At 43.1% G+C, this 12,996-nt stretch overlaps 1 protein-coding gene across 1 annotated transcript in view; it reads right to left on the bottom strand.

Annotated features, from left to right (window-relative positions):
• Window positions 1-10,559, bottom strand: part of LOC138363221 (uncharacterized) — a 27,306-nt gene extending 16,747 nt beyond the window's left edge. Inside the window, exon 1 of the mRNA XM_069322225.1 lies at window positions 10,432-10,559. Coding sequence (XP_069178326.1) covers window positions 10,432-10,559 — 128 coding nt within the window. The remainder of the gene's footprint in view (window positions 1-10,431) is intronic.
• Window positions 10,560-12,996: the final 2,437 nt, after the last annotated feature.

Genomic DNA, 12,996 nt, shown 5'->3' with positions numbered 1-12,996 from the left:
CAACCCTTTTCCCACATCGAGTCATTTGGTCCACCCTTTAAAAATGATAAACGGCCCAGAGAGTATTTGGGTTTATGCCGAAAGGTAGCTCGTGTGAGAACGTGAGCTGACCACTATGAAGCGTGAACCTCTGGTGAGGGAGTGACGTCGACGGAGACAGCAACTGAGTAAGTGTGAAGCAGAGTGCGGACTGGAGCCAGGAGAAGCTCCTCGCCTCGGCTATCAGCTGTCTTAGCCAAGTAAAATTCACCCACCCATTTTCCCGTGAGGCTAGACGTTCTTTAAGGAACTAGTGGGATTCATTATTATTATTGACGGTCAGAAGTAATATATATATATATATATATATATATATATATATATATATATATATATATATATATATATATATATATATATATATATATATAATGTTGTGTGTTTATTATTGGTAACATGACTTAATATTCAAATTGATGCTGTAGCCTAACGGCAACTAAAAGTTTTCGTGCTGAGTTTCTGTTTGGAGAATTTGGTTTAGAGTATTTATGATGCAAAGCCTCATAGTTATTTGCCAAGATTAATTATTATTTGTCAGTGGTAGTGGTGTATACTTAGATACTCCACGATGACGTAAATTTTGAAGTAATCAAAGCAAAGACTAATAATCTAATAAAATGAAAGAAATTGTGGAAGCCACCGCCATCTGCACCTTTAAGGAATAGATTCGAACAAAGAATTTTAACGTCAGAGTTAAGTTGTAACGCACAAGGTACAAGAGGGCTAGTTAGGAGGGGCATGAGGAGCTAGCCCTCACTCCCCCCGTAATCACTTACTGATTGGTACAGTAAGTGCCAATCAGATTGGTACAGCAAGGTCCGGTATAATATCCGGACCCATCCGGAACCAGGATAGGTGAGCACTATTCATTTCTAAATACCACCTCCCATTTCCACCACCACCACATACAGTATTGTATTAAATGATACATTAAACATTATATACTATTTCTCAATTATGTTATTAAATATATGCAATTGAAACAGTACAAAAGATAAAAAAAAATTGTAACTTAATTTAGTGTACTTAGAATCTATAAAATTCAAAACACCGTTTTATGGTGAGATTTTCCTTGTCTGTGTGACCAGGAATATCGCCCTGGATTGGACTCCATAAAACATTTTGATATAACAGCCAACAATTATCTACCTTACGCGTTTTGTGCCACCATATAAAAATAATTCTCATTAACCTTTGGATGAACCCGGATAATTAGTAACCGGATACCCGGACTCCCTATGTGGGGAGTCTCTCTCTCTGTCTCTCTCTCTCCCTCTCCCTCTCCCTCTCCCTCTCTCTCTCTCTCTCTCTCTCTCTCTCTCTCTCTCTCTCTCTCTCTCTCTCTCTCTCTCTCTCTCTCTCTCTCAGCTGTGCACCATGTGAGCGGAGATTATAGACTCAGTCGAGGCGTTTGCAATATTCAAGTATTTAAACAATACAGCCTGGGGACCATTCATCTTTATCATTTTATCATTATATATATATATATATATATATATATATATATATATATATATATATATGTATATATATGTATATATATGTATATATATATATATATATATATATATATATATATATATATATATATATATATATATATATATTAAATAAAGTTAGATATATATACACACACACACTCTAAAAGAATAGGGGTGGTAGGGGAAGAAAATATCAAAGTGTTCAGTGAGGATCCACGAGGTCTTCTCTGAGTACTCATTATTTTCTTCTCCGAGGCTATGGGTCCCTACACTTGCACCAGAGGTGGTACCCCTTTTATATATATATATATATATATATATATATATATATATATATATATATATATATATATATATATATATATATATATATGTCGTACCTAGTAGCCAGAACGCACTTCTCAGCCTACTATGCAAGGCCCGATTTGTCTAATAAGCCAAGTTTTCATGAATTAATTGTTTTTCGACTACCTAACCTACCTAACCTAACCTAACCTAACTTTTTTGGCTACCTAACCTAACCTAACCTATAAAGATAGGTTAGGTTAAGTTAGGTAGGGTTGGTTAGGTTCGGTCCTATATCTACATTAATTTTAACTCCAATAAAAAAAAATTGACCTCATACGTAATGAAATGGGTAGCTTTATCCTTTGATAAGAAAACAATTATAGAAAATATATTAATTAAGGAAAACTTGGCTTATTAGGCAAATCGGGCCTTGCATAGTAGGCTGAGAAGTGCGTTCTGGCTACTAGGTACGACATATATATATATATATATATATATATATATATATATATATATATATATATATATATATATATATATATATATATATATATGCAAACAAGCCTGAATGGTCCCCAGGACTATATGCGACTGAAAACTCACACCCCAGAAGTGACTCGAACCCATACTCCCAGGAGCATCGCAACTGGTATATACAGGACGCCTTAATCCGCTTGACCATCACGACCGGACAAAAGGAAGTGATAGCCGAAGCTATTTGAACCACTTCCCCGCCGGCACTCGGATGGTAATCTTGGGCATAGCATTTTATCAAATCACCGCATTCTTTGGGGCACACGTGAGGAATACAAATGCGAACAAGCCTGAATGGTCCCCAGGACTATATGCGACTGAAATGGTCAAGCGGATTAAGGCGTCGTGTAAATACCAGCTGCGATGCTCCTGGGAGTATGGGTTCGAGTCACTTCTGGGGTGTGAGTTTTCAGTTGCATATAGTCCTGGGGACCATTCAGGCTTGTTCGCATTTGTATTCCTCACGTGTGCCCCAAAGAATGAGGTGATTTGATAAAATACTATGCCCAAGATTACCATCCGAGTGCCGGCGGGGAAGTGGTTCAAATAGCTTCGGCTATCACTTCCTTTTGTCTGGTCGTGATGGTCAAGCGGATTAAGGCATCCTGTATATACCAGTTGCGATGCTCCTGGGAGTATGGGTTCGAGTCACTTCTGTGGTGTGAGTTTTCAGTCGTCATATATATATATATATATATATATATATATATATATATATATATATATATATATATATATATATATATATATATATATATATATATATGTCGTACCTAGTAGCCAGAACGCACTTCTATGCCTACTATTCAAGGCCCAATTTGCCTAATAAGCCAAGTTTTCATGAATTAATTGTTTTTCGACTACCTAACCTACCTAACCTAACCTAACCTAACGTTTTCGGCTACCTAACCTAACCTAACCTATAAAGATAGGTTAGGTTAGGTTAGGTAGGTTTGGTTAGATTCGGTCATATATCTACATTAATTTTAACTCCAATAAAAAAAATTGACCTCATACGCAATGAAATGGGTAGCTTTATAATTTCATAAGAAAAAAATTAGAGAAAATATATTAATTCATGAAAACTTGGCTTATTAAGCAAATCGGGCCTTGAATAGTAGGCATAGAAGTGCGTTCTGGCTACTAGGTACGACATATATATATATATATATATATATATATATATATATATATATATATATATATATATATATATATATATATATATATATATATGTCGTACCTAGTAGCCAGAACTCACTTCTCAGCCTACTATGCATGGACCGATTTGCCTAATAAGCCTAGTTTTCATGAATTATTGTTTTTTCGACAACCTAACCTACCTAACCTAACCTAACTTAACTTTTTCGGCTACCTAACCTAACCTAACCTATAAAGATAGGTTAGGTTAGGTTAGGTAGGGTTGGTTAGGTTCGGTCATATATCTACGTTAATTTTAACTCCAATAAAAAAAAATTGACCTCATACATAATGAAATGGGTAGCTTTATCATTTCATAAGAAAAAAATTAGAGAAAATATATTAATTCAGTAAAACTTGGCTTATTAGGCAAATCGGGCCTCGCATAGTAGGCTGAGAAGTGAGTTCTGGCTACTAGGTACGACATATATATATATATATATATATATATATATATATATATATATATATATATATATATATATATATATATATATGTAACGCATTGGAGGGAATGTAGGTCCCCTCCAATACAGTTTCTGTGTGCTTTTCTCCTACCACCCCCTTCCTTTTTTTTTTTTTTTTGCTCTATTGTGTAATTAGAGGTTACAAGACATACATTGGTTGATACAAAAAATGCCTAAAGGTTATGGATCTCTTGAAGCTCCTCCGCTTCCGGACAGGAACCGAGGACGCAGCAGGCATTTTCCCTCTGGATCGCCACACTGAGACGCTGAAACAAAAAACTGGAAGCCCTTGGGTCTCTGGTGACGTCAATGAGCTTGGAGCCCAATTCCTTGAGAAATCCCAAGGCACTCTTGCCCCAGGGGCTATGCGTCTCAGACGCTATGGGAACGAAGAGGTATTGACCTTCCAATCGCCTGTACTTGAGTGATTTTGCTGTTTCCCTGTGGTTGGCCGCCCCACCTGCTTGATCAGCTCCGAAGTGTACATAGGTGTCAGCCAGGGTGGATACACATGTGTAGTCCCACACCAACTGTCTACCCTCCTTCCAGGAGTATATGGTGATGCCATCAGGGCAAAGTGCACGGAAATCCGGGTTTTGGACCCCTAGGATGCGAGGTTCTCTCTCCGCTGGGCACCTAGCTGAGACGAGGCTTCTCTTGATGATGTCATTGACCTCGTTTTGTCTTTCATGCCAGCCCTTTGTGCTTCTGCAATGCAACCCATGCAGTCCGTATTGGTCTGCTTCCACCCTGTTACAAATACACTTGTATTCAGTGTGAATTGGGGCACCAAGGCGGAGGGCCACTGCTACACGAAGGGATTCTGGATCTAGGCGCGTGCCCATTGCTGACATGGGTACTGCCAGGAGGAAGTCTCCTGCATGGGGGGCACGCACTGCTCTGAAGCGGGCTTTCTCCTTGTCTGATGTTGCGACGCTGGGCATGGCATCAGCTACTTTTTCCACTAGAGGGTGGTCACAGCTGGACTGTTTGTGTTGTTTTGTTTGCTCTATAATGGTTGCTGGGGCTGCAAGAACATCCCACTGATTTGAACATTCAGTGAAAGCAGGATCGTGTATTCCTGCTGAATCTCTCAGGGTTGCAGGTAAAATATCTCTGACGAGGTCGTGCGATGCGTGGGAGGAGGAAAGGAAGGCTGGTAGAGCAATTTGGGAGGCTGTGCGGACACCAAGGCCGCCGAGTCTTACAGGAAGGGTTGCTTGCTCCCACTGAGAGTCGTCCAATGGCAGGTTCAGGACTTTCACCAGCGTGGACCTCAGAAGGGTGTCATACACATTTAACTTAGGGCTGCTGTAGGATGGAGAACATCTTAGAAAGTAGGTCAACTTAGGGAGAGACAGGCATCTTGTGAGGAGAAAGAGAGCATCATGGGCATCAATCTTGTCAATCCTGTCCAGCATTCTCTTTAGATCAGTGATTTTTGCAGCCAGGACCTCCTCGATTGCTCGTGGGCCAATGGGGGCACCCAGGAGAGTGCAGTCCGGTGGCTCGACAACGAGAATGTCTGGAAGAACATTTTGTATTTGCCCAGTGATGTCTGGGTTGCGGGAGATTATTTCACATTTGGATGCATTGAGAATGAGGCCTAAGGCTGCTCCCTGCTCCTGGATTTTCCTTATATCCTCCAAAATGGTTTCCGGAGTTCCAGCTAGAGTGCCATCATCCAGGTACCAGATGTTTAGCTCGCTTGTCAGACTATCAGTGACCTCTTTGATAGCTAGACAGAAAAGGAGGGGTGCTAAGGGGTCACCTTGTTGGACACCTTCACATGAGTTTATTTCATCCTCCCCAAAAAGAAGCTTAGAGTCCCCACTGTAGCACGATCGGATGAATTGGTAAAGGGGACGGAAATGGTTGTGTACAGCCCTGAGGACAGCGTCTCGTCTGACTTGATTGAAAGCATTTTTGAAGTCAAGCTTTACTAGTGCCTTCTGGTCCGGGAGATCAGCAATGTAAGCCCGCGCTGCATGTGCTGCAGCTTCACAACCTAGGGGGAATCCCAAACCCGAGCTGATGAGGTTTCAGCAAGGTGGCTGCTTCCTGGCTGATAGATCTGACTGCAGCCTTAGCTACAAGGCGTCGGAGGGTATTGCCAACGGCAATGGGCCTGATTCCCCTATCCTTCTTCTTTAGAGCACAGAGTGCTGCTCTATAAAAGACAGGCCTGATGTCCTCAGGGATGCCGCCAGCCAAACACATGTTGGAGAATCTGGTAAGTTCCACTAGAAGGTCCTTTGCAGCATCTCCAAGCACCGGGTTCAGCATTTGTTTGATGTGCTGCGGTCTTAGGCCCGTAAAGCCCCCTGATATATATATATATATATATATATATATATATATATATATATATATATATATATATATATATATATATATATATATATATATGTATATAATGTGTGTGTGTGTATGTAGCAGTCTTTCTGTACACACATGTTACTGATTATGCCAGAAAGGCCGAGATGAGTACGAATGTAGCTGAGAAATGTACTTGAGAGGTGTACGTGAGAAGTGTACCCTGTGTACACTAGTCCAGGACTAGAGTACACTTGCTGTTGTAAACTTGAGTCAGTAAACTGCTGTTATTGCCTTAATGATCTTGTATAGGTTGGTAGGTCTTACATTAATCACCATCAATGATTCTCGCACGAATCCTCTCCATATTTCTCATGTTTTTCTTCACTTGAGAAGGAAATTGATAAATAAACTCTCTAAAGTTAATTTGACAGTTTTGTTGTGGCCTTCTTGAGGTTATCTTGAGATGATTTCGGGGCTTTTAGTGTCCCCGCGGCCCGGTCCTCGACCAGGCCTCCACCCCCAGGAAGCAGCCCGTGACAGCTGACTAACACCCAGGTACCTATTTAACTGCTAGGTAACAGGGGCTTAGGGTGAAAGAAACTCTGCCCATTGTTTCTCACCGGCGCCTGGGATCGAACCCAGGACCACAGGATCACAAGTCCAGTGTGCTGTCCGCTCGGCCGACCGACTCCCCGGAAGCTAAGAAGCCTGGTGCTAATAGATGTGTTTCGTCGAGCCTGTCAACATATTCAATGACAAAGTTCTCAAGTGAATACAATTTGGTTGTTGTTGTTTTAGATTCAGCTGCTCGAAACGTAAGTTCAGAGCAGCACGGGCTATGGTGAGCCCGTAGTGGACTTACCTGGCACAGGAGCGGGGCATGTAACTTGTGGTCACAATTTGGCTGTTGTTGTTGTTGTTTTAGATTCAGCTAATGGGAACTAAAAGTTCCAAGTAGCACGGGATATGGTGAGCCCGTAACTTACCTGGCACAGGAGCGGGGCAAGAAGCACGGGCTATGGTGAGCCCTTAGTGGACTTACCTGGCACAGGAGCGGGGCTTGTGGTTACAATTTGGCTGGAGCAGTTGACTATGTAACCAAGAATGAGGTGAAGTGCCACGAGGGTCAATAGGTCCACCACATCTGACCCATCTCTGACCCAGCATAAACATATATGGATACCATTGGGGAGATCCTTTGATCTACGGGTTTCGTTAACTAGGTCTCCCCAAGAGAGGGGGAGCTGCTTGAATTAGGACGATACCACACCAGGGTTACTGACACCAGTTCCCCCCTGATACTGTGTGACAGTGATGGTAATTGACTTAGTCATTTATTATGCACCCTATAGGTGGCTGGTGGTGGTGGTGGAGAGGGTTATAGAGACTGAACCCCGCTGCTCATTTAGCTACTGATGGTGGGATATATACCTCTCTCTCAGTATATATATATATATATATATATATATATATATATATATATATATATATATATATATATATATATATATAATATACCTCTCTTATCGGTATATATATAGAGATTACTTTAGTCATGAACTCTCCTCAGGAATGAAGTAATCCTACTGGATAGATAAGTAAGCTTGTGTCACGGTCTTAATGGGTCTTCCGCGGTGGATAGGACTTAGGTCCGCACTAAACTAGCCCCTTTAAGACGTCCCTAATTACCTGGTAAGTGTGCAGAAGACTCACCAAGTGACTTAACCTTGAGGGGGGGGGGCTACCGTATAGTGGGGGTACTTGTGATAATATAATACATTAGTTCAGTGGATATTTGAAAACAATATAATAGGTTCACCTCTGGAGTTACATCAGAATTCCTTTTTCCTAGATTTATATCAGAACACGAATAGAACGTGTCCCACAAAATTCCAAAATTGAAAGCACATAACCTGCAGGATACTTCTACACCCCCTAGATACACTGCAGTCGGGATCGATTCCCTGCCCACTGCGGAGGGAAGCGCCGGGAATCGAACCCATGCAGTTTCATTCACTTGATGCGTCTATTCACAGTAAAGCAGTATTGGTGAGTTAGCTTTTGCAGACTGCATCGTGGAGATGTGTGTGTATGTGTGTGTGTGTGTGTGTGTGTGTGTGTGTGTGTGTGTGTGTGTGTGTGTGTGTGTGTGTGTGTGTGTGTGTGTGTGTACTCACTCACCTAGTTCTACTCACCTAGTTGTGTCTGCAGGATCGAGCATTGACTCTTGGATCCCGCCTTTCGAGCATCGGTTGTTTACAGCAATGACTCCTGTCCCATTTCCCTATCATACCTGTTTTAAAATTATGAATAGTATTTGCTTCCACAACCTGTTCCTGAAGTGAATTCCATTTTCCCACTACTCTCACGGTAAAAGAAAACTTCCTAACATCTCTGTGGCTCATCTGAGTTTCAAGCTTCCATCCATGTCCCCTCGTTCTGTTAGTATTCCGTGTGAACATTTCGTCTATGTCCACTCTGTCAATCCCTCTGAGTATCTTATACGTTCCTATCATGTCCCCCCTCTCCCTTCTTCTTTCTAGTGTCGTAAGGCACAGTTCCCTCAGGCGCTCCTCATACCCCATCCCTCGTAGCTCTGGGACGAGTCTCGTTGCAAACCTCTGAACCTTTTCCAGTTTTATTATATGCTTCTTCAGATGGGGACTCCATGATGAGGCGGCATACTCTAAGACTGGCCTCACGTAGGCACTGTAAAGCGACCTAAATGCTTCCTTACTTAGGTTTCTGAATGATGTTCTAACTTTTGCCAGTGTAGAGTACGCTGCTGTCGTTATCCTATTTATATGTGCCTCAGGAGATAGATTAGGTGTTACGTCCACCCCCAGGTCTCTTTCACTCGTCGTCACAGGTAGGCTGTTCCCCTTCATTGTGTACTGTCCCTTTGGTCTCCTATCTCCTAGTCCCATTTCCATAACTTTACATTTGCTCGTGTTGAATTCCAGTAGCCATTTCTCTGACCATCTCTGCAACCTGTTCAGGTCCTCTTGGAGGATCCTGCAATCCTCATCTGTCACAACTCTTCTCATCAACTTTGCGTCATCCGCAAACATCGACATGTAGGACTCTACGCCTGTAAACATGTCGTTAACATATACAAGAAATAGAATTGGTCCCAGCACCGATCCTTGTGGTACTCCACTTGTTACTGTTCGCCAGTCCGACTTCTCGCCCCTTACCGTAACTCTTTGGCTCCTTCCTGTTAGGTAGCTCCTTATCCATGCTAGGACCTTTCCCCCCACCCCCGCCTGCCTCTCGAGCTTGAACAGCAGTCTCATGTGCGGTACTGTATCAAAGGCTTTTTGGCAGTCCAGAAATATGCAGTCTGCCCAACCATCTCTGTCCTGTCTTATCCTCGTTATTTTATCATAGAATTCCAGAAGGTTTGTTAGGCACGATTTCCCTGTCCAGAACCCATGTTGATGTTTGTTCACAAACCTAATGTTCTCCAGGTGTGCAACCAGTCGTAGCCTAATTATTCTTTCCAGTATTTTACAGGGGATGCTTGTCAGTGATACAGGTCTATAGTTAAGTGCCTCCTCCCTATCACCTTTCTTGAAGATCGGCACGACATTTGCCTTCTTCCAGCAACTGGGCAATTCTCCTGACATAAGTGACTCATTAAAGATCACTGCCAGAGGCACGCTGAGGGCCTGTGCTGCTTCTTTTAGTATCCACGGTGATACTTTGTCTGGTCCAACTGCTTTAGTTGCATCTAGAGTTGTCAACTTATGTTTTGATGTTCTGTGTGTGTGTGTGTGTGTGTGTGTGTGTGTGTGTGTGTGTGTGTGTGTGTGTGTGTGTGTGTGTGTGTGTGTGAGTTAAGAGAGAAATATATTTTATATATGATAGAAAAAAAACAGTTCACCAGTCAAAACATTAGACAACCGACGAGGGTTATAGAGAGGCGGGGTCCAAGAGCTATACACACACACGGCACTAGCCCACTATACAGAAAAATAAATAAAAATAAAAAACATAAGATAGCACGCGACATTGACACCCCCTCCCTACCCCCCTACCCCCCACCTCGTGTTGTTCTGAGGACAACACAGATGAAACCAGCAGTCAGTCTTCCCAAGTACCATTGAGCTCCTGGTTGTTGGTCGCTTGGATGGTTAGCGGCGGCGTCCGACACCACACTGAAGAGCTCACCAACACGTTCGAACCCCCCCATGACACGTTCTTCTTTGCCATTGGAGCGTCGTTCCATCCTGAGGGAGAGAAATATGGGAGCGTGAAGGGTAGTGTGACGCCCAGCGCCTCACTAGCGAGGCGTGTCTGTGGCCACAGCTGAAACTGGCTCCAAATATTTCAGGTTGAAGGGAAGGGAACTGTGAGGATAGCCATGACGACTATATAGCACTTGGAAGGGGTCAGGATAAGGATTTGGGATGGCATGGGGAGGGAAGGAATGGTGCCCAAGCACTTGGACGGTCTCGGGGGATTGAACGCCGACCTGCATGAAGGGAGACTGTCGATCTACCGTTCAGCTCAAGTGGTTGGGTTATTTCAGGAGGAGGAGGAGAGGGTATAACGGGATGATTAATGTCTAAACTGGCGGAGCCGGTCCATCTTGGTCCACTGTTCGTGTCCTTGGTTTCTATTTCGATTTTCATACCAGAATATAGTTTAGGATTCTGATGTGTATACAGTCTGTATGGAATCAGACATGTAATACATACAGTCTGTTATCATGCACAACATACTGTTATCATATGTTTTGGCTTGGCATTTGATAACACAATTTTTGTGTTCCTGAGTAGTAGTGCTATTTTCTGATTCTTTGTGTCTCTAAAATATAGAAAACGTTCTCCATTCCCCCCTCACACTTTGCCTCAGATTAAGGAAGACTTCTTGAAGGTACGTGAAGGCTGCCCATTCATTATCTGGAGCTGTGACGCGTTGTTTCCTAAGTCGGGTGCCTTCAGGTACCCCTCAAGATGTCTTCCCTAAGCCGTCTGTGGTACAAAGATCACGGCAACATTAGAGCGGAATAAAACACCATTTCCTGTAGTGTGGAGGCGTAAGCGATCACAAACAATCCAGCAAAAGTGGATTCCTTCATGTTACTGTTTACACTTGAAAACTGGATAAGCACACAGTTACAGCAAGAAAATGCATTATAGACTGTCTTGAGGTTATCTTGAGATGATTTCGGGGCTTTTTAGTGTCCCCGCGGCCCGGTCCTCGACCAGGCCTCCACCCCCAGGAAGCAGCCCGTGACAGCTGATTAACACCCAGGTACCTATTTTACTGCTAGGTAACAGGGGCATAGGGTGAAAGAAACTCTGCCCATTGTTTCTCGCCGGCGCCTGGGATCGAACCCAGGACCACAGGATCACAAGTCCAGCTTGCTGTCCGCTAGACTGATGAGGGAAACGGTTCAAGCCCAGAGTCTCATATCTGTGTGTGAAGTATTACATCGGCATTCACTACCCGCCAAACACACACCGAGACTACAACGTTGGTACAACGTTCGAGCAAGTTTTAACACCTAATCAGTTATAACAACCAATATAGCAAGTTGTAACAACGTTCTAATACGTCATAAACACGTTAAGCCAAGATGTAATAAGTTTATTACAAGTTGTAACTAGCAGAAAATAGAGACAGTTACGGTTTTTTGTTTCCAGGGGTAAAACCACACAAAAATAAATTGAAATTTAATAAAAACTATACCAGATAAAAACCATAGCTTTTAGTAGCGTTGAGAAGCAATCCGTGTGAAGCTTTATGCAAGAGAAGCCGTCGTGCAATATGTGTAGTCGGTATAAAGCCTTCACCGTAGGACACAAAAAAGTAATTGAAAAGGTTTAGAAGATCACAATGGTATTAGTCGAAGTGCGTCGGGATCTGGGCAATGAGGATGCGCTATTCAACCTGAAATTACAAAACATTTGATGGATTGAATGCGAAGAGATATTTGTATACCATTTCTCTGTTTTATATTTTGTATTGTGCCTGAAGGTGGTCATCTGTAGTGGTTTCGACGGAGTCAGAGAGCCAGGTAAAAAGGAGGAAAAGGTGAAAGCAAAGATAAACAGTGAAACCCACGTGAGTCCCATATAAAGAAGGAGATACAATGGGAGATAAAGTGGCGGAAGAAGAGGGTGATGCAACCACAATTCACAGCTTCAGATCTGGTGGAGCCGTAGATGAACAAAGTCGCACCAGACCCTCGCTTGGCAAGAACCTCTCCAGAGAGCCATTCCTGCGTGCCCGTAAACACTACACGTTGGGCACACGGATACATACACGGAAAGCGTCATTCCCTAGCTAAAGAATGCCTCCTTTGCCCTCTCAAACTTCCCGACCCCAACAATGGTACAGGGAGCAAAGTAACGCTAATATACCCATCCGGGAGTCTCCGTATGAAGTTTCCAAAGCTGTTATCTCTGGCAGAATGGCAGGGAGAAAAGTTCCTCCAAGGGACGAACTCAGGGACCTGGCTATTGTTCCATGTCCCTGGAGGCTGCGGCGCCGCCACCTGGACGTCCCTGGCGTGACTCTACAGGGTCGTGTTGACCTTGATATTGGTCACATACTGGCCGAGCAAATACCAATCTCCAAAGTGTTCTCTGGCGTCCTGAGAGGCGGTTGCACAAGCTGCCAGCAAGCAGTCTTCACTTCCATACCCTGGGCCCCGA

This window comes from Procambarus clarkii, chromosome 10 (genome assembly GCF_040958095.1).
Source record: "Procambarus clarkii isolate CNS0578487 chromosome 10, FALCON_Pclarkii_2.0, whole genome shotgun sequence".
Classification (NCBI taxonomy): domain Eukaryota; kingdom Metazoa; phylum Arthropoda; class Malacostraca; order Decapoda; family Cambaridae; genus Procambarus; species Procambarus clarkii.
The sequence above is the reverse complement of the archived record's forward strand: the minus strand, read 5'-3'. Positions and strand labels throughout refer to the sequence as shown.